The sequence below is a fragment of the Pseudophryne corroboree genome, chromosome 3 (assembly GCF_028390025.1).
Source record: "Pseudophryne corroboree isolate aPseCor3 chromosome 3, aPseCor3.hap2, whole genome shotgun sequence".
NCBI lineage: Eukaryota > Metazoa > Chordata > Amphibia > Anura > Myobatrachidae > Pseudophryne > Pseudophryne corroboree.
Genome location: NC_086446.1, coordinates 10,996,465 through 11,009,418, shown reverse-complemented (window position 1 = coordinate 11,009,418; position 12,954 = coordinate 10,996,465). Strand labels below are relative to the sequence as shown.

The window sequence follows — 12,954 nt, the reverse complement described above, 5'->3', positions numbered from 1 at the left end:
CAGTCTCCGGCACGGATTTCCTGCCCTGTGTAGCAGACATTACATAGAAACATAGCCCTAGGGCATAACAGTACAATATAGCCAGACACATTACCTGATAGAAACACCCTGTGGAGTGTGACCGCAGATGCAGCACACAGAGGATTTAAGTGGTATATGGTGACTGAAATACACAGAGAAAAATACCAATGTAGTATATCTTGTGAAACACACACATATATATATATATATATATATATATATATATATGGACCCTGACGCACCTAGCCCCCTCAGGGTACAGAATATAGGGATAGCTATATGTGTGAGATACACGGAATAAGAACCACACAGCAGCTAGTGGCACACCCAGTCACATGTACAATGCAGAGATTATCACAGACAACAATAAATCTGCACTGGACTAGCAATACTAATGAAAGCTACGTGTATATATATATATATATATATATATATATATACACACACACACACATAACAATGCACAGTAAATACTGGATGTATATCACAGAATACTTGTACTAAATAACCCTGTAGTATGCACTTGTTCTTAACTAACACTGTCTAAACGACATGTAGAATACTTCAGTGTCCTGTAAATGCACAGCGCAGGCGAAGCAGATGGCTTTACAGAGGAGGCATCACCCAGCAGTCCCAGATCAGCGCAGCTCTGTGTAATGGTGCCCAAATGCTGACAGGGAGTGAGGGAGACAGAGAAATGCAGCTCCAGGGTGGGAACATTTGCAGTAAATGGCGCCCCTTGCCCTGGTGGATATAGTGGGGTCCCTGCCCGGTAACAGTGTCCACACCAGTGGCGCAGTCCGTCTCCGGAGACTGCACCGAATTGCGATTTCGGTGGGTGCCGCCTGGGGGACCCTTCTTTTATTCAGAAAAGCTCTTTTCAGGGCTGCCTAGCGCAGCCCTCACTGTTAGCAGCCTGCACTTCAGGCACCAACTTACAAACTGAGCTCCTGTGCACGGAGGCGGGGATATAGAGGTGGTGCAAGGCATCCTGGGAACAGTCAAAGCTTTAGCCTGTTGGTGCCCCGGATCAAGATACAACTCTACACTCCGATGTTATTTCCTGTGGAATACCAGTGTACCCCGCTGCAGAAATTAGTGCCCTACTTCCCATACTTTATAAAAGGGAAACTGATCTCACAAATAAGCAACATGGTAACATAATAGTACCCTCAATTCAAATTGCACAGCACATTAGCACAATCTTATTCACATTATACCGCATAGTAATGCCCCTTATTCAGGTTACGTAGTGCCCTTTATGCACATTGCACTACACAATGGTACCCTGTATGCATGTTAAGCCACACAGTAGTGCCCCTTATACACAATTCCCATAGTAGTGCCCCTTCCACAATGACCACAGTTGTAGTGTCCCTTACACATAATGACCACAGTAGTGCCACTTATACACATAATGCCAACAGAAGTGCCGCTTATACACATAATGCCCACAGAAGTGCCGCTTATACACATAATGCCCACAATAGTAGTGTCCATTACCCACAATAGTAGTGCCCCTTACACATGATGACCACAGTAGTGCAGGTTATACACATAATGCCCAGTGTGCCCCTTATAGACATCTGCCTCTGTCAATCTAGCAGCTCAACACCTGTGTCCCTCCAGAAGCTCCCCCACCTCTCTTGTCCCGCCAGCCTCCTTTCATCTGGTCTTCAAGATGCATACAGCCTGCTCCTCTTCACTTCAGTAGTGGTGACAGCATGACATCAAATGCACTGTGACGGAAAAGGAAGCCAGTGTGCCCTCAGGATGGGGTGAATGCTGTCCAAAAGACAAAGCGTGTGTGAGTACCAGGAGGGGTGGGCTCTAAATGAAGGAGGATCATGGAGCCACCAGGACCTGTGGAAAAGGGAGGTGGCTGCAGCTCATCAGTGACACTAGAGCCGCCTGCATCATCTATTGACGTCGGTGATGGGGCAGGTTTTTCTGTTAGAATTACTGTGCAGGGTAGTAGAGGTGGTGGTACTCCGTTCCACCCACTGCACTTTAACCTCTGGTATAATCTGTATATAGAGCGCATCTGAGTGTCATGTCCATATGTACTGTAGCGTTATTTCATCTAAGTCTCTATATAAAGAATGGCAATTACACACACAGAGCTGGAACATAAAACACATTTAATTAGTCTACAGTACACAATAGGAGTCACTATAAAACAGTTAACTATATACTGTAACCTGCATTGGAAAATCTGCAAATACTGGACACTAAGAGGTACATTTATCAACGAGTAATAAAACTCGTTGTATGAGAAATTGTGCTTCAGCCAATCAGCTCCTGTCATGTGTTTGAAAAATGACAGTTACGAGCTGATTGGCTGGAGCACCAGTTATCATCTGCAAGGAGTTTTATCACTCATTGAAAAATGGGCCCCTTTAAGTACTCACTAAATTTAAGGTGTTACATATATTCCAACATCACATGAACACAAAGAACAACTGACAGCGACACACTATCAGCCATTTTTGGGCATTATTTGGCATTCCACCGATCGACTAATGAAGACATAGCTCTATGCCCTTGTTCAGGCTTTGGGAATTGCCTATGACTGTATGAAACCTATTGTGCGCTAAGATGTAAATGCACGCTGGGGAAAGCCCAGACTATGGCGCCACCTGCTGTTATAGCCTCAACATCTTTATTAATGCAAACTTTTTATCACCAAATACTACTCATTCTAGCTTCATTTATGCAAGTGATAGCGAGACCGCACAAGTGGAAGAGGAACACAGAAGTAATGGTTATTATACCAACATAGGGGGCTCGTCCATGAGATCTAATATTTCTAGGCTCTGGGTTGGTGATGCTCCCAAAGTTTAGTAAAGAATAACTGAAATAGAGGTTCGTGGAGAAGCGAAGGACAAAAAAAACTTTTGGGGGCACTCTTACATAACAATAGAGAAGTGAAAACATGAAAACAGCTTTTACTATACTACCCTATAAAAATACACCAAAGAACTCATACTGCGCACATTGCAGGGAGAACCAGACAGTTCCAGATGAGATGACCTCTGAAGAAAGCAGAAATACCTGAGTATGATATCACTTAGTGGTACAGGAGATGAAATATGTGCAATAAGCCACAAATCATGGAGGGCCGCACAGTCTCCAGCCATACACTCCATCCAGCTGCTTTGGGATGACCTGGACAGAAGCGTGACAGCAAAGCAACCTAGACATGTAGCACATCTGTGGTAGCTTCCGTAGTAGTGCTGGGAAAAATGTGATTCCCATTGTAGGAAGAGGATACGTGTGTTATGTCTGCAAGACGCAGGAACTTTGAGAATTCAAAAGTCATTCAACTGTTAAACTGAAATGGTTTCACTTTTTCTCCAATTATTTGTTTCATGCTTTCATTTCAGAATAGAGGCTGCATACATTACAGTAAAAACTGGAGCAATCTGAGTGTTCTAAAACTTTTGACCAGTTGCATAAATTAATAAGATCAAAGGTTGTTACAATATTTAGAATAATACTTCAACCCCATTTCATGTCTATCAATTTATTAAATTTTTTTTTTTTGAGTGAGTTCTCTGATGATTAGCAATAGATGTTTTCCGTGTAAAACATTTCCCACACTCAGAACATGGAAATGGTTTCTCACCTGTGTGAATTCTCTGATGTGCATCAAGATAGGATTTCTTAGTAAAACATTTCCCACACTCAGAACATGGAAATGGTCTTTGACCTGTGTGTCTTCTCTGATGTGCAATAAGATTTGATTTATAAGTAAAACATATCCCACACTCAGGACATGGAAATGGTTTCTCACCTGTGTGACTTCTCAGATGATTAAGAAGATAATTTTTAAATGGAAAACATTTCCCACACTCAGAACAGGGAAATTGCTTCTCACCTATGTGACTTATCTGATGTCTAACAAGAATTGATTTAGAAGTAAAATATTTCCCACACTCAGAACAGGGAAATTGCTTACCTGTGTGACTTCTGTGATGTGTAATAAGAGCTGATTGGTGTGTAAAACATTTCCCACACTCAGAACAGCAAAATGGCTTCTCACCTGTGTGAGTTCTCAGATGTCTAATAAGATCACTTTCGAATGGAAAAAATTTCCCACACTCATTACAGGGAAATGGCTTTCCACGTGTGTGACTTCTGTGATGTTTACCAAGGTTTGACTTCTCAGTAAAACATTTTCCACACTCAGAACATGGAAATAGCTTCACACCTGTGTGAGTTCTCAGATGAATAATAAGCTCACTTTTAAATGGAAAACATTTCCCACACTCAGAACAGGGAAATGGTTTCTCAACTGTGTGACTCCTGTGATGACTTTTAAGAGTTGATTTGCGTGAAAAACCTTTCCCACACTCAGAACAGTGAAATGGCTTCTCACCTGTGTGAGTTCTCAGATGAATAATAAGCATACTTTTAAATGGAAAACCTTTCCCACACTCAGAACAGGGAAATTGTATGTCACCTGTGTGGCTTTTGTGATGTAAAACAAGAGCTGATTTGTGTACAAAACATTTCCCACAATCAGAGCAGCGAAATGGCTTCTCACCTGTGTGGCTTTTGTGATGTGTAACAAGATCGGATTTACGTTTATAACATTTCCCACACTCAGAACATGGAAATGGCTTCTCACCTGTGTGAGTTCTCAGATGAATAATAAGCGCACTTTTAGATGGAAAATATTTCCCACACTCAGAGCAGCGAAATTGTTTCTCACCTGTGTGGCTTTTACGATGTGCAACAAGTTCTGATTTGAGTTTAAAACATTTCCCACACTCAGAACATGGAAATGGTTTCTCTCCTGTGTGACTTCTCAAATGTGTAACAAAGACAGATTTATGTTTAAAACCTTTACCACACGTAGAACAGGAAAATAATATATCGCCTCCAAGAGCTGTACTATTTGAAGCAATATTTAAAATATCAGGGGAATGTTCCTCGGGATTAGAAGGCCCAGGCGATATATCTGCACTGCGAGATATTGAATTTATATTCTTGATAATGGGGTTTTCTTTTGGAGAATCTTTTGGGATGATTTCATTTTTAATTTGAAAATCTGAAGACAAAATGAATTGTCCCTCCAAGGTGTTCTTCATTGTGCGTCCATCTGCTGGGAAACAGGAAATTATAATTAAGGGCGATTCTACTACATACATCAAGGCAGAACTTACAGAAGGTCAGCTCTCTTCTAAATTACGTAGAGATAGGTATATAAAATACACTCATGAATGGTATATAATAAGAGGGCTCCTGTTATATCCTGTGTCTCTGAGTGACTTTCCAAGCTGGCTCTGAGCAATGAAACATCTCAACAACATGGCTGGTAAACCTGGGACTCCATTGGGTATCTAGAAGAAAAAAGAGGATTTTGGTACTTACCGATAAATCCATTTCTCTGAATCCTCTAGGGGACACTGGAGTTCCATCTTAGACATTAGGGGTGTGAAGTCTGTGAACCGGAGGTGTGGCACAATCTCAAAAATTTGCATTGACTGCACAGCCGGCTCCGCCCCCTTCACGCCCCTCATGCCTCAGTTTCGAAAATTGTACCGAGAGATGAGAGCAAGTACGAGAGCCTATGGCGAAGGAACCAAACCGTGCAACTTGTCCAACAGCATCCAATAACATCCTTAACAGATAACCAACGCTGCTGTACGAACTGTATAAAACCGAACCATATACACTGCAGGATTGACAGCACAGGGGCGGGCGTCCAGTGTCCCCTAGAGGATTCAGAGAAATGGATTTATCGGTAAGTACCAAAATCCTCTTTTCTCTTTCATCCACTAGGGGACACTGGAGTTCCATCTTAGACATTAGGGGACGTCCCAAAGTTATCCCCCAGGGAGGGAGTGCTGTCTGTTGCCTGCAAAACCAAACGCCCGAAATTGGCATCTTCAGACGCAAAGGTATCAAACTTATAAAATTTAGCAAACGTGTGAGCTGAAGACCACGTTGCCGCTCTGCAAAGTTGAGTAGTGGAGACTCCTCTGGCAGCTGCCCAGGAGGCACCCACTGATCTAGTGGTATGTGCACCTGTCCGCACAGGAATCTGTTTCCCACTGGAAATATACGCTTGTCTGATAGCCAGTCTAATCCATCTGGACAGAGACTGTTTAGAAGCCGGCCAACCCTTCTTTGGCCCATCATAAAGTACAAATAAATGATCCGACTTTCGAAATGCTGATGTAACCTGTACGTATACCTTTAAAGCTCGTACTACATCCAATGCTACATCCCCATCTGTTACGCTCTGGAAAGATGGGACCACAATAGGTTGGTTTACATGATAACCTGAAACCACCTTAGGAAGGAAATCTGCTCTTGTACGCAGTTCCGCTCTGTCCTTATGAAAAATCAAAAAGGGACTTTTACAAGACAAGGCTCCCAACTCCGAGACCCGTCTAGCCGTAGCTAAGGCTAACAAAAACGTCACCTTCCAAGACAAATATTTTAGATCTGTCCGTATTAATGGCTCAAACAAAGGTGATTTCAAAAATCCTAACACCAAATTCAAATCCCAAGGTGCCGTGGGTGCTCGAAAAGGGGGCTGTATTCTTAGCACCCCCTGCAAAAAAGTTTGAATCTCTGGCAACGAAGCCAACTTTTGTTGAAACAGAATAGATAAAGCCGACAACTGAACCTTTAGGGATCCCAAACGCAGGCCTAACGCCAAACCTGCTTGAAGGAACAGTAACAATCTGGACAGGTGGAAGGATTTCGAATCCCAACCCCGTTCCGGACACCAGTCTATATACCTCTTCCAAATTCTGTAGTAATGCCTCGCTGTAACTGGCTTTCTAGCCGCAATCATCGTAGGGATGGCTCTTCTTGGTATCCCTCTTTCTCTTAAAATCCTGGTTTCAACAGCCACGCCGTCAAACGCAGTCTGTTCAGGTCTGGATGAAGAAACGGTCCTTGCGATAGTAGGTCCTCTCTTTGAGGTAACCTCCACGGGTCCTCTGACAGTAATCCCTGCAGGTCCGAGTACCAACTCCTGCGTGGCCAATCTGGTGCGATTAAAATCGCCCACACTCGCTCTCTTTTTAACCTCTTCAGTATCCTTGGTATGAGGGGGAAGGGTGGAAATATGTACACCCTTTCGTAGTCCCAAGGAAATGTCAACGCATCTACTCCTTCTGCTGCCGTATCCCTTGTCCTGGATACATATCTGGGCAGCTGATTATTCTGTCTCGATGCCATGAGGTCTATCTGTGGAAGACCCCATCTCCTCACTATCATCTTGAAAACCCGCGGGTGAAGACACCACTCTCCCGGATGCATGTCTTGTCGACTGAGATAGTCTGCCTCACAGTTTTCTACTCCTGGTATGAATATCGCCGAGAGTATGATGTTTCTCTTTTCTGCCCACAATAGGATCTTTGTTGATTCCTTCAACGCCATCCTGCTCTTTGTTCCCCCTTGACGGTTTATATAAGCCATTGTCGTGACATTGTCCGACTGTATCCTTACATACTGGCTTAGGACCAGATCTTCGGCTAATAGGAGTGCGTTGTAAACAGCTCTTAGTTCCAGAATGTTTATGGGTAAACTGCTTTCCTGAGACGTCCAACGTCCCTGAAATTGATGGTCCTCCAGGACGGCTCCCCAACCTCTCAGACTGGCATCTGTTGACAGAATCCTCCAGTCCCATATGCCGAATCTCCTCCCTGCAGCGAGATTCTTGTGAATCAACCACCATGTCAGAGAGATACGTACCTGTGGTTGAAGTTTGATTCTCCGATGAAGTAGCCAGTGTGAACCTGCTCCTTGAGCAATGAGATTCATCGTAAAGGGTCGGGAATGAAGTCTTCCATACTGGACAGCTTCGAATGACGCTACCATCTTTCCTAGAAGTTGTACACAGAGATGTAGATACACAGTTTGTGTCTCCAGTACCTGAGTCACCAATTTCCGTATATCCTGAATCTTGGATTCTGGCAGAAAAATTCTCAATTTCACGGTGTCCAATATAAGCCCTAGGAACTGAATCCGTTGTGCCGGAATGAGGCTGGATTTCTTGAAATTCACAATCCAACCGTGTTGAATCAGGAATTGGTGAGATGTCTGAGCATCCTGTATCAGCTTCTCCCGAGACGAGGCTTTGATTAGGAGATCGTCTAGATAAGGTATTATAGTGATCCCTCTTACGCTCAGTTCTGCCACCATGATCGCCATGATCTTCGTGAAGATCCTTGGGGCTGTTGATAGACCGAACGGTAGAGCTCTGAATTGATCATGATCCTTTACCAACGCAAACCGTAGGTAAGCTTGGTGGGGAGACCATATTGGAATATGCAGGTATGCATCCTTTATGTCCATGGATATCATGAACTCCTTGTGTTCTAGACCTGCAATGACCGACTGTATTGATTCCATCTTGAATTTGTAAATTCTTAGAAATTGATTTAAAACCTTTAAATTTAGAATCGGCCTGACTGTTCCGTCTGGTTTTGGCACTACAAAAATACTGGAATAAAAACCTGATCCTCTCTGAGGTGTAGGAACTGGAACGATAACTTCTGATTGTAGCAATTTCTGAATTGCGGAAAGTAACGCCTTTGTTTTCTGAGGGCAACAAGGTAGTCCTGTCGTAAAAAATAAGAATTTACTTACCGATAATTCTATTTCTCGTAGTCCGTAGTGGATGCTGGGACTTCCGTCAGGACCATGGGGAATAGCGGCTCCGCAGGAGACTGGGCACAAAAGTTAAAGCTTTAGGACTACCCGGTGTGCACTGGCTCCTCCCCCTATGACCCTCCTCCAAGCCTCAGTTAAGATACTGTGCCCGGACGAGCGTACACAATAAGGAAGGATTTTTGAATCCCGGGTAAGACTCATACCAGCCACACCAATCACACCGTATAACTTGTGATCTAGACCCAGTTAACAGTATGATAACATGAGGAGCCTCCAGAACAGATGGCTCACTTCAACAAAAAACCCGAATTTTTTGCAACAATAACTATGTACAAGTATTGCAGACAATCCGCACTTGGGATGGGCGCCCAGCATCCACTACGAACTACGAGAAATAGAATTATCGGTAAGTAAATTCTTATTTTCTCTTACGTCCTTGTGGATGCTGGGACTTCCGTCAGGACCATGGGGATTATACTAAAGCTCCCAAATGGGCGGGAGAGTGCGGATGACTCTGCAGCACCGAATGAGAGAACTCCAGGTCCTCAGCCAGGGTATCAAATTTGTAGAATTTTACAAACGTGTTCTCCCCTGACCACGTAGCTGCTCGGCAAAGTTGTAACGCCGAGACCCCTCGGGCAGCCGCCCAAGATGAGCCCACCTTCCTGGTGGAATGGGCATTTACAGATTTTGGCTGTGGCAGGCCTGCCACAGAATGTGCAAGCTGAATTGTACTACAAATCCAACGAGCAATAGTCTGCTTAGAAGCAGGAGCACCCAGCTTGTTGGGTGCATACAAGACAAACAGTGAGTCAGATTTCCTGACTCCAGCCGTCCTGGAAACATATATTTTCAGGGCCCTGACTACATCCAGGAACTTGGAATCCTCCAAGTCCCCAGTAGCCGCAGGCACCACAATAGGTTGGTTTTAGGTGAAACGCTGAAACCACCTTAGGAAGAAATTGAGGACGAGTCCTCAATTCCGCCCTATCTGAATGAAATATCAGGTACGGGCTCTTATAGGATAAAGCCGCCAATTCTGAGACGCGCCTGGCTGAAGCCAGGGCCAACAGCATTACCACTTTCCATGTGAGATATTTTAAATCCACTGTGGCAAGAGGTTTGAACCAATGTGATTTTAGGAATCCCAAAACCACATTGAGATCCCAGGGTGCCACTGGAGGCACAAAGGGAGGCTGTATATGCAGTACCCCCTTGACAAAAGTCTGGACTTCAGGAACTGAAGCCAATTCTTTCTGGAAGAAAATCGACAAGGCCGAAATTTGAACTTTAATGGACCCTAATTTCAGGCCCATGGACAGTCCTGTTTACAGGAAATGCAGGAAATGACCTAGTTGAAATTCCTCTGTCGGGGCCTTCCTGGCCTCGCACCACGCAACATATTTTCGCCAAATACGGTGATAATGTTGTGCGGTTACATCCTTCCTGGCTTTGATCTGGGTAGGGATGACTTCATCAGGAATGCCTTTTTCCTTCAGGATCCGGCGTTCAACCGCCATGCCGTCAAACGCAGCCGCGGTAAGTCTTGGAATAGACAGGGTCCTTGCTGAAGCAGGTCCCTTCTTAGAGGAAGAGGCCACGGATCCTCCGTGAGCATCTCTTGAAGTTCCGGGTACCAAGTCCTTCTTGGCCAATCCGGAGCCACGAGTATGGTTCTTACTCCTCTCCGTCTTATGATCCTCAGTACCTTTGGTATGAGAGGCAGAGGAGGGAACACATACACAGACTGGTACACCCACGGTGTTACCAGAGCGTCCACCGCTATTGCTTGTGGGTCCCTTGACCTGGCGCAATACCTGTCTAGTTTTTTGTTGAGGCGGGACGCCATCATGTCCACCTTTGGTTTTTCCCAACGGTTTACAATCAATTGGAAGACTTCTGGATGAAGTCCCCACTCTCCCGGGTGGAGATCGTGTCTGCTGAGAAAGTCTGCTTCCCAGTTGTCCACTCCGGGAATGAACACTGCTGACAGTGCTATCACATGATTTTCCGCCCAGCGAAGAATCCTTGCAGCTTCTGCCATCGCTCTCCTGCTTCTTGTGCCGTCCTGTCTGTTTACGTGGGCGACTGCCGTGATGTTGTCCGACTGGATCAATACCGGCTGACCCTGAAGCAGAGGCCGTGCTTGACTTAGGGCATTGTAAATGGCCCCTAGTTGCAGGATATTTATGTGAAACGACTTTTCCATGCTTGACCACAAGCCCTGGAAATTTCTTCCCTGTGTGACTGCTCCCCAGCCTCTCAGGCTGGCATCCGTGGTCACCAGGACCCAGTCCTGAATGCCGAATCTGCGGCCCTCTAGAAGATGAGCACTCTGCAACTACCACAGGAGAGACACCCTTGCCCTTGGAGACAGGGTTATCCGCTGATGCATCTGAAGATGCGATCCGGACCATTTGTCCAGCAGATCCCACTGAAAAGTTCTTGCGTGGAATCTGCCGAATGGAATCGCTTCGTAAGAAGCCACCATTTTTCCCAGGACTCTTGTGCATTGATGCACTGACACTTGGCCTGGTTTTTGGAGGTTCCTGACTAGCTCAGATAACTCCCTGGCTTTCTCCTCCGGGAGAAACACTTTTTTCTGGACTGTGTCCAGAACCATCCCTAGGAACAGCAGACGTGTCGTCGGAATCAGCTGCGATTTTGGAATATTTAGAATCCACCCGTGCTGTCATAGCACTACTTGAGATAGTGCTACTCCGACTTCTAACTGCTCTCTGGACCTTGCCCTTATCAGGAGATCGTCCAAGTAAGGGATAATTAAGACGCCTTTTCTTCGAAGAAGAATCATCATTTCGGCCATTACCTTGGTAAAGACCCGGGGTGCCGTGGACAATCCAAACGGCAGCGTTTGAAACTGATGACAGTTCTGTACCACAAACCTGAGGTACCCTTGGTGAGAAGGGTAAATTGGGACATGGAGATAAGCATCCTTGATGTCCAGAGACACCATATAGTCCCCTTCTTCCAAGTTCGCTATCACTGCTCTGAGTGACTCCATCTTGAATTTGAACCTTTGTATGTAAGTGTTCAAGGATTTTAGATTTAAAATAGGTCTCACCGAGCCGTCCGGCTTCGGTACCACAAACAGTGTGGAATAATACCCCTTTCCCTGTTGTAGGAGGGGTACTTTGATTATCACCTGCTGGGAGTACAGCTTGTGAATGGCTTCCAATACCGCCTCCCTGTCGGAGGGAGCCGTTGGTAAAGCAGACTTCAGGAACCGGCGAGGGGGAGACGTCTCAAATTCCAATTTGTACCCCTGAGATACTACCTGCAGGATCCAGGGGTCCACTTGCGAGTGAGCCCACTGCGCGCTGAAACTCTTGAGACGACCTCCCACCGTACCCGAGTCCGCTTGTAAGGCCCCAGCGTCATGCTGAGGACTTGGCAGAAGCGGGGTAGGGCTTCTGCTCCTGGGAAGAGGCTGCCTGCTGCAGTCTTTTTTCCCTTCCTCTGCCTCGGGGCAGATATGACTGGCCTTTTGCCCGCTTGCCCTTATGGGGACGAAAGGACTGAGGCTGAAAAGACGGTGTCTTTTTCTGCTGAGAGGTGACCTGGGGTAAAAAGGTGGATTTCCCAGCTGTTGCCGTGGCCACCAGGTCCGATAGACCGACCCCAAATAACTCCTCCCCTTTATACGGCAATACTTCCATGTGCCATTTGGAATCCGCATCACCTGACCACTGTCGCGTCCATAACCCTCTTCTGGCAGAAATGGACAGCGCACTTACTCTTGATGCCAGAGTGCAAATATCCCTCTGTGCATCTCGCATATATAGAAATGCATCCTTTAAATGCTCAATAGTCAATAATATACTGTCCCTGTCCAGGGTATCAATATTTTCAGTCAGGGAATCCGACCAAGCCACCCCAGCACTGCACATCCAGGCTGAGGCGATTGCTGGTCGCAGTATAACACCAGTATGTGTGTATATACTTTTTAGGATATTTTCCAGCTTCCTATCAGCTGGCTCCTTGAGGGCGGCCGGAGACGGTAACGCCACTTTTTTTTGATAAGCGTGTGAGCGCTTTATCTACCCTAGGGGGTGTTTCCCAACGCGCCCTAACCTCTGGCGGGAAAGGGTATAATGCTAATAATTTTTTTGAAATTAGCAGTTTTTTATCGGTGGAAACCCACGCATCATCACACACTTCATTTAATTAATCTGATTCAGGAAAAGCTACAGGTAATTTTTTCACACCCCACATAATACCCCTTTTTGTGGTAGTTGTAGCATCAGAAATGTGCAAAACCTCCTTCATTGCCGT

At 45.4% G+C, this 12,954-nt stretch overlaps 1 protein-coding gene across 11 annotated transcripts in view; it reads right to left on the bottom strand.

Annotated features, from left to right (window-relative positions):
- Window positions 1–2,143: 2,143 nt before the first annotated feature.
- Window positions 2,144–12,954, bottom strand: part of LOC135056993 (gastrula zinc finger protein XlCGF26.1-like) — an 88,673-nt gene continuing 77,862 nt past the window's right edge. For 9 of the 11 annotated variants that reach the window (XM_063962823.1, XM_063962826.1, XM_063962824.1 and 6 more), the window contains one exon: window positions 2,144–5,131. In XM_063962823.1, the coding sequence (XP_063818893.1) occupies window positions 3,543–5,131 (1,589 nt within the window). In that variant the 3' untranslated portion in view covers window positions 2,144–3,542. Of the gene's footprint in view, window positions 5,132–5,400; window positions 5,496–12,954 lie in introns of those variants that run through there. The other 2 variants (XM_063962833.1, XM_063962825.1) reach the window with 2 other exon arrangements.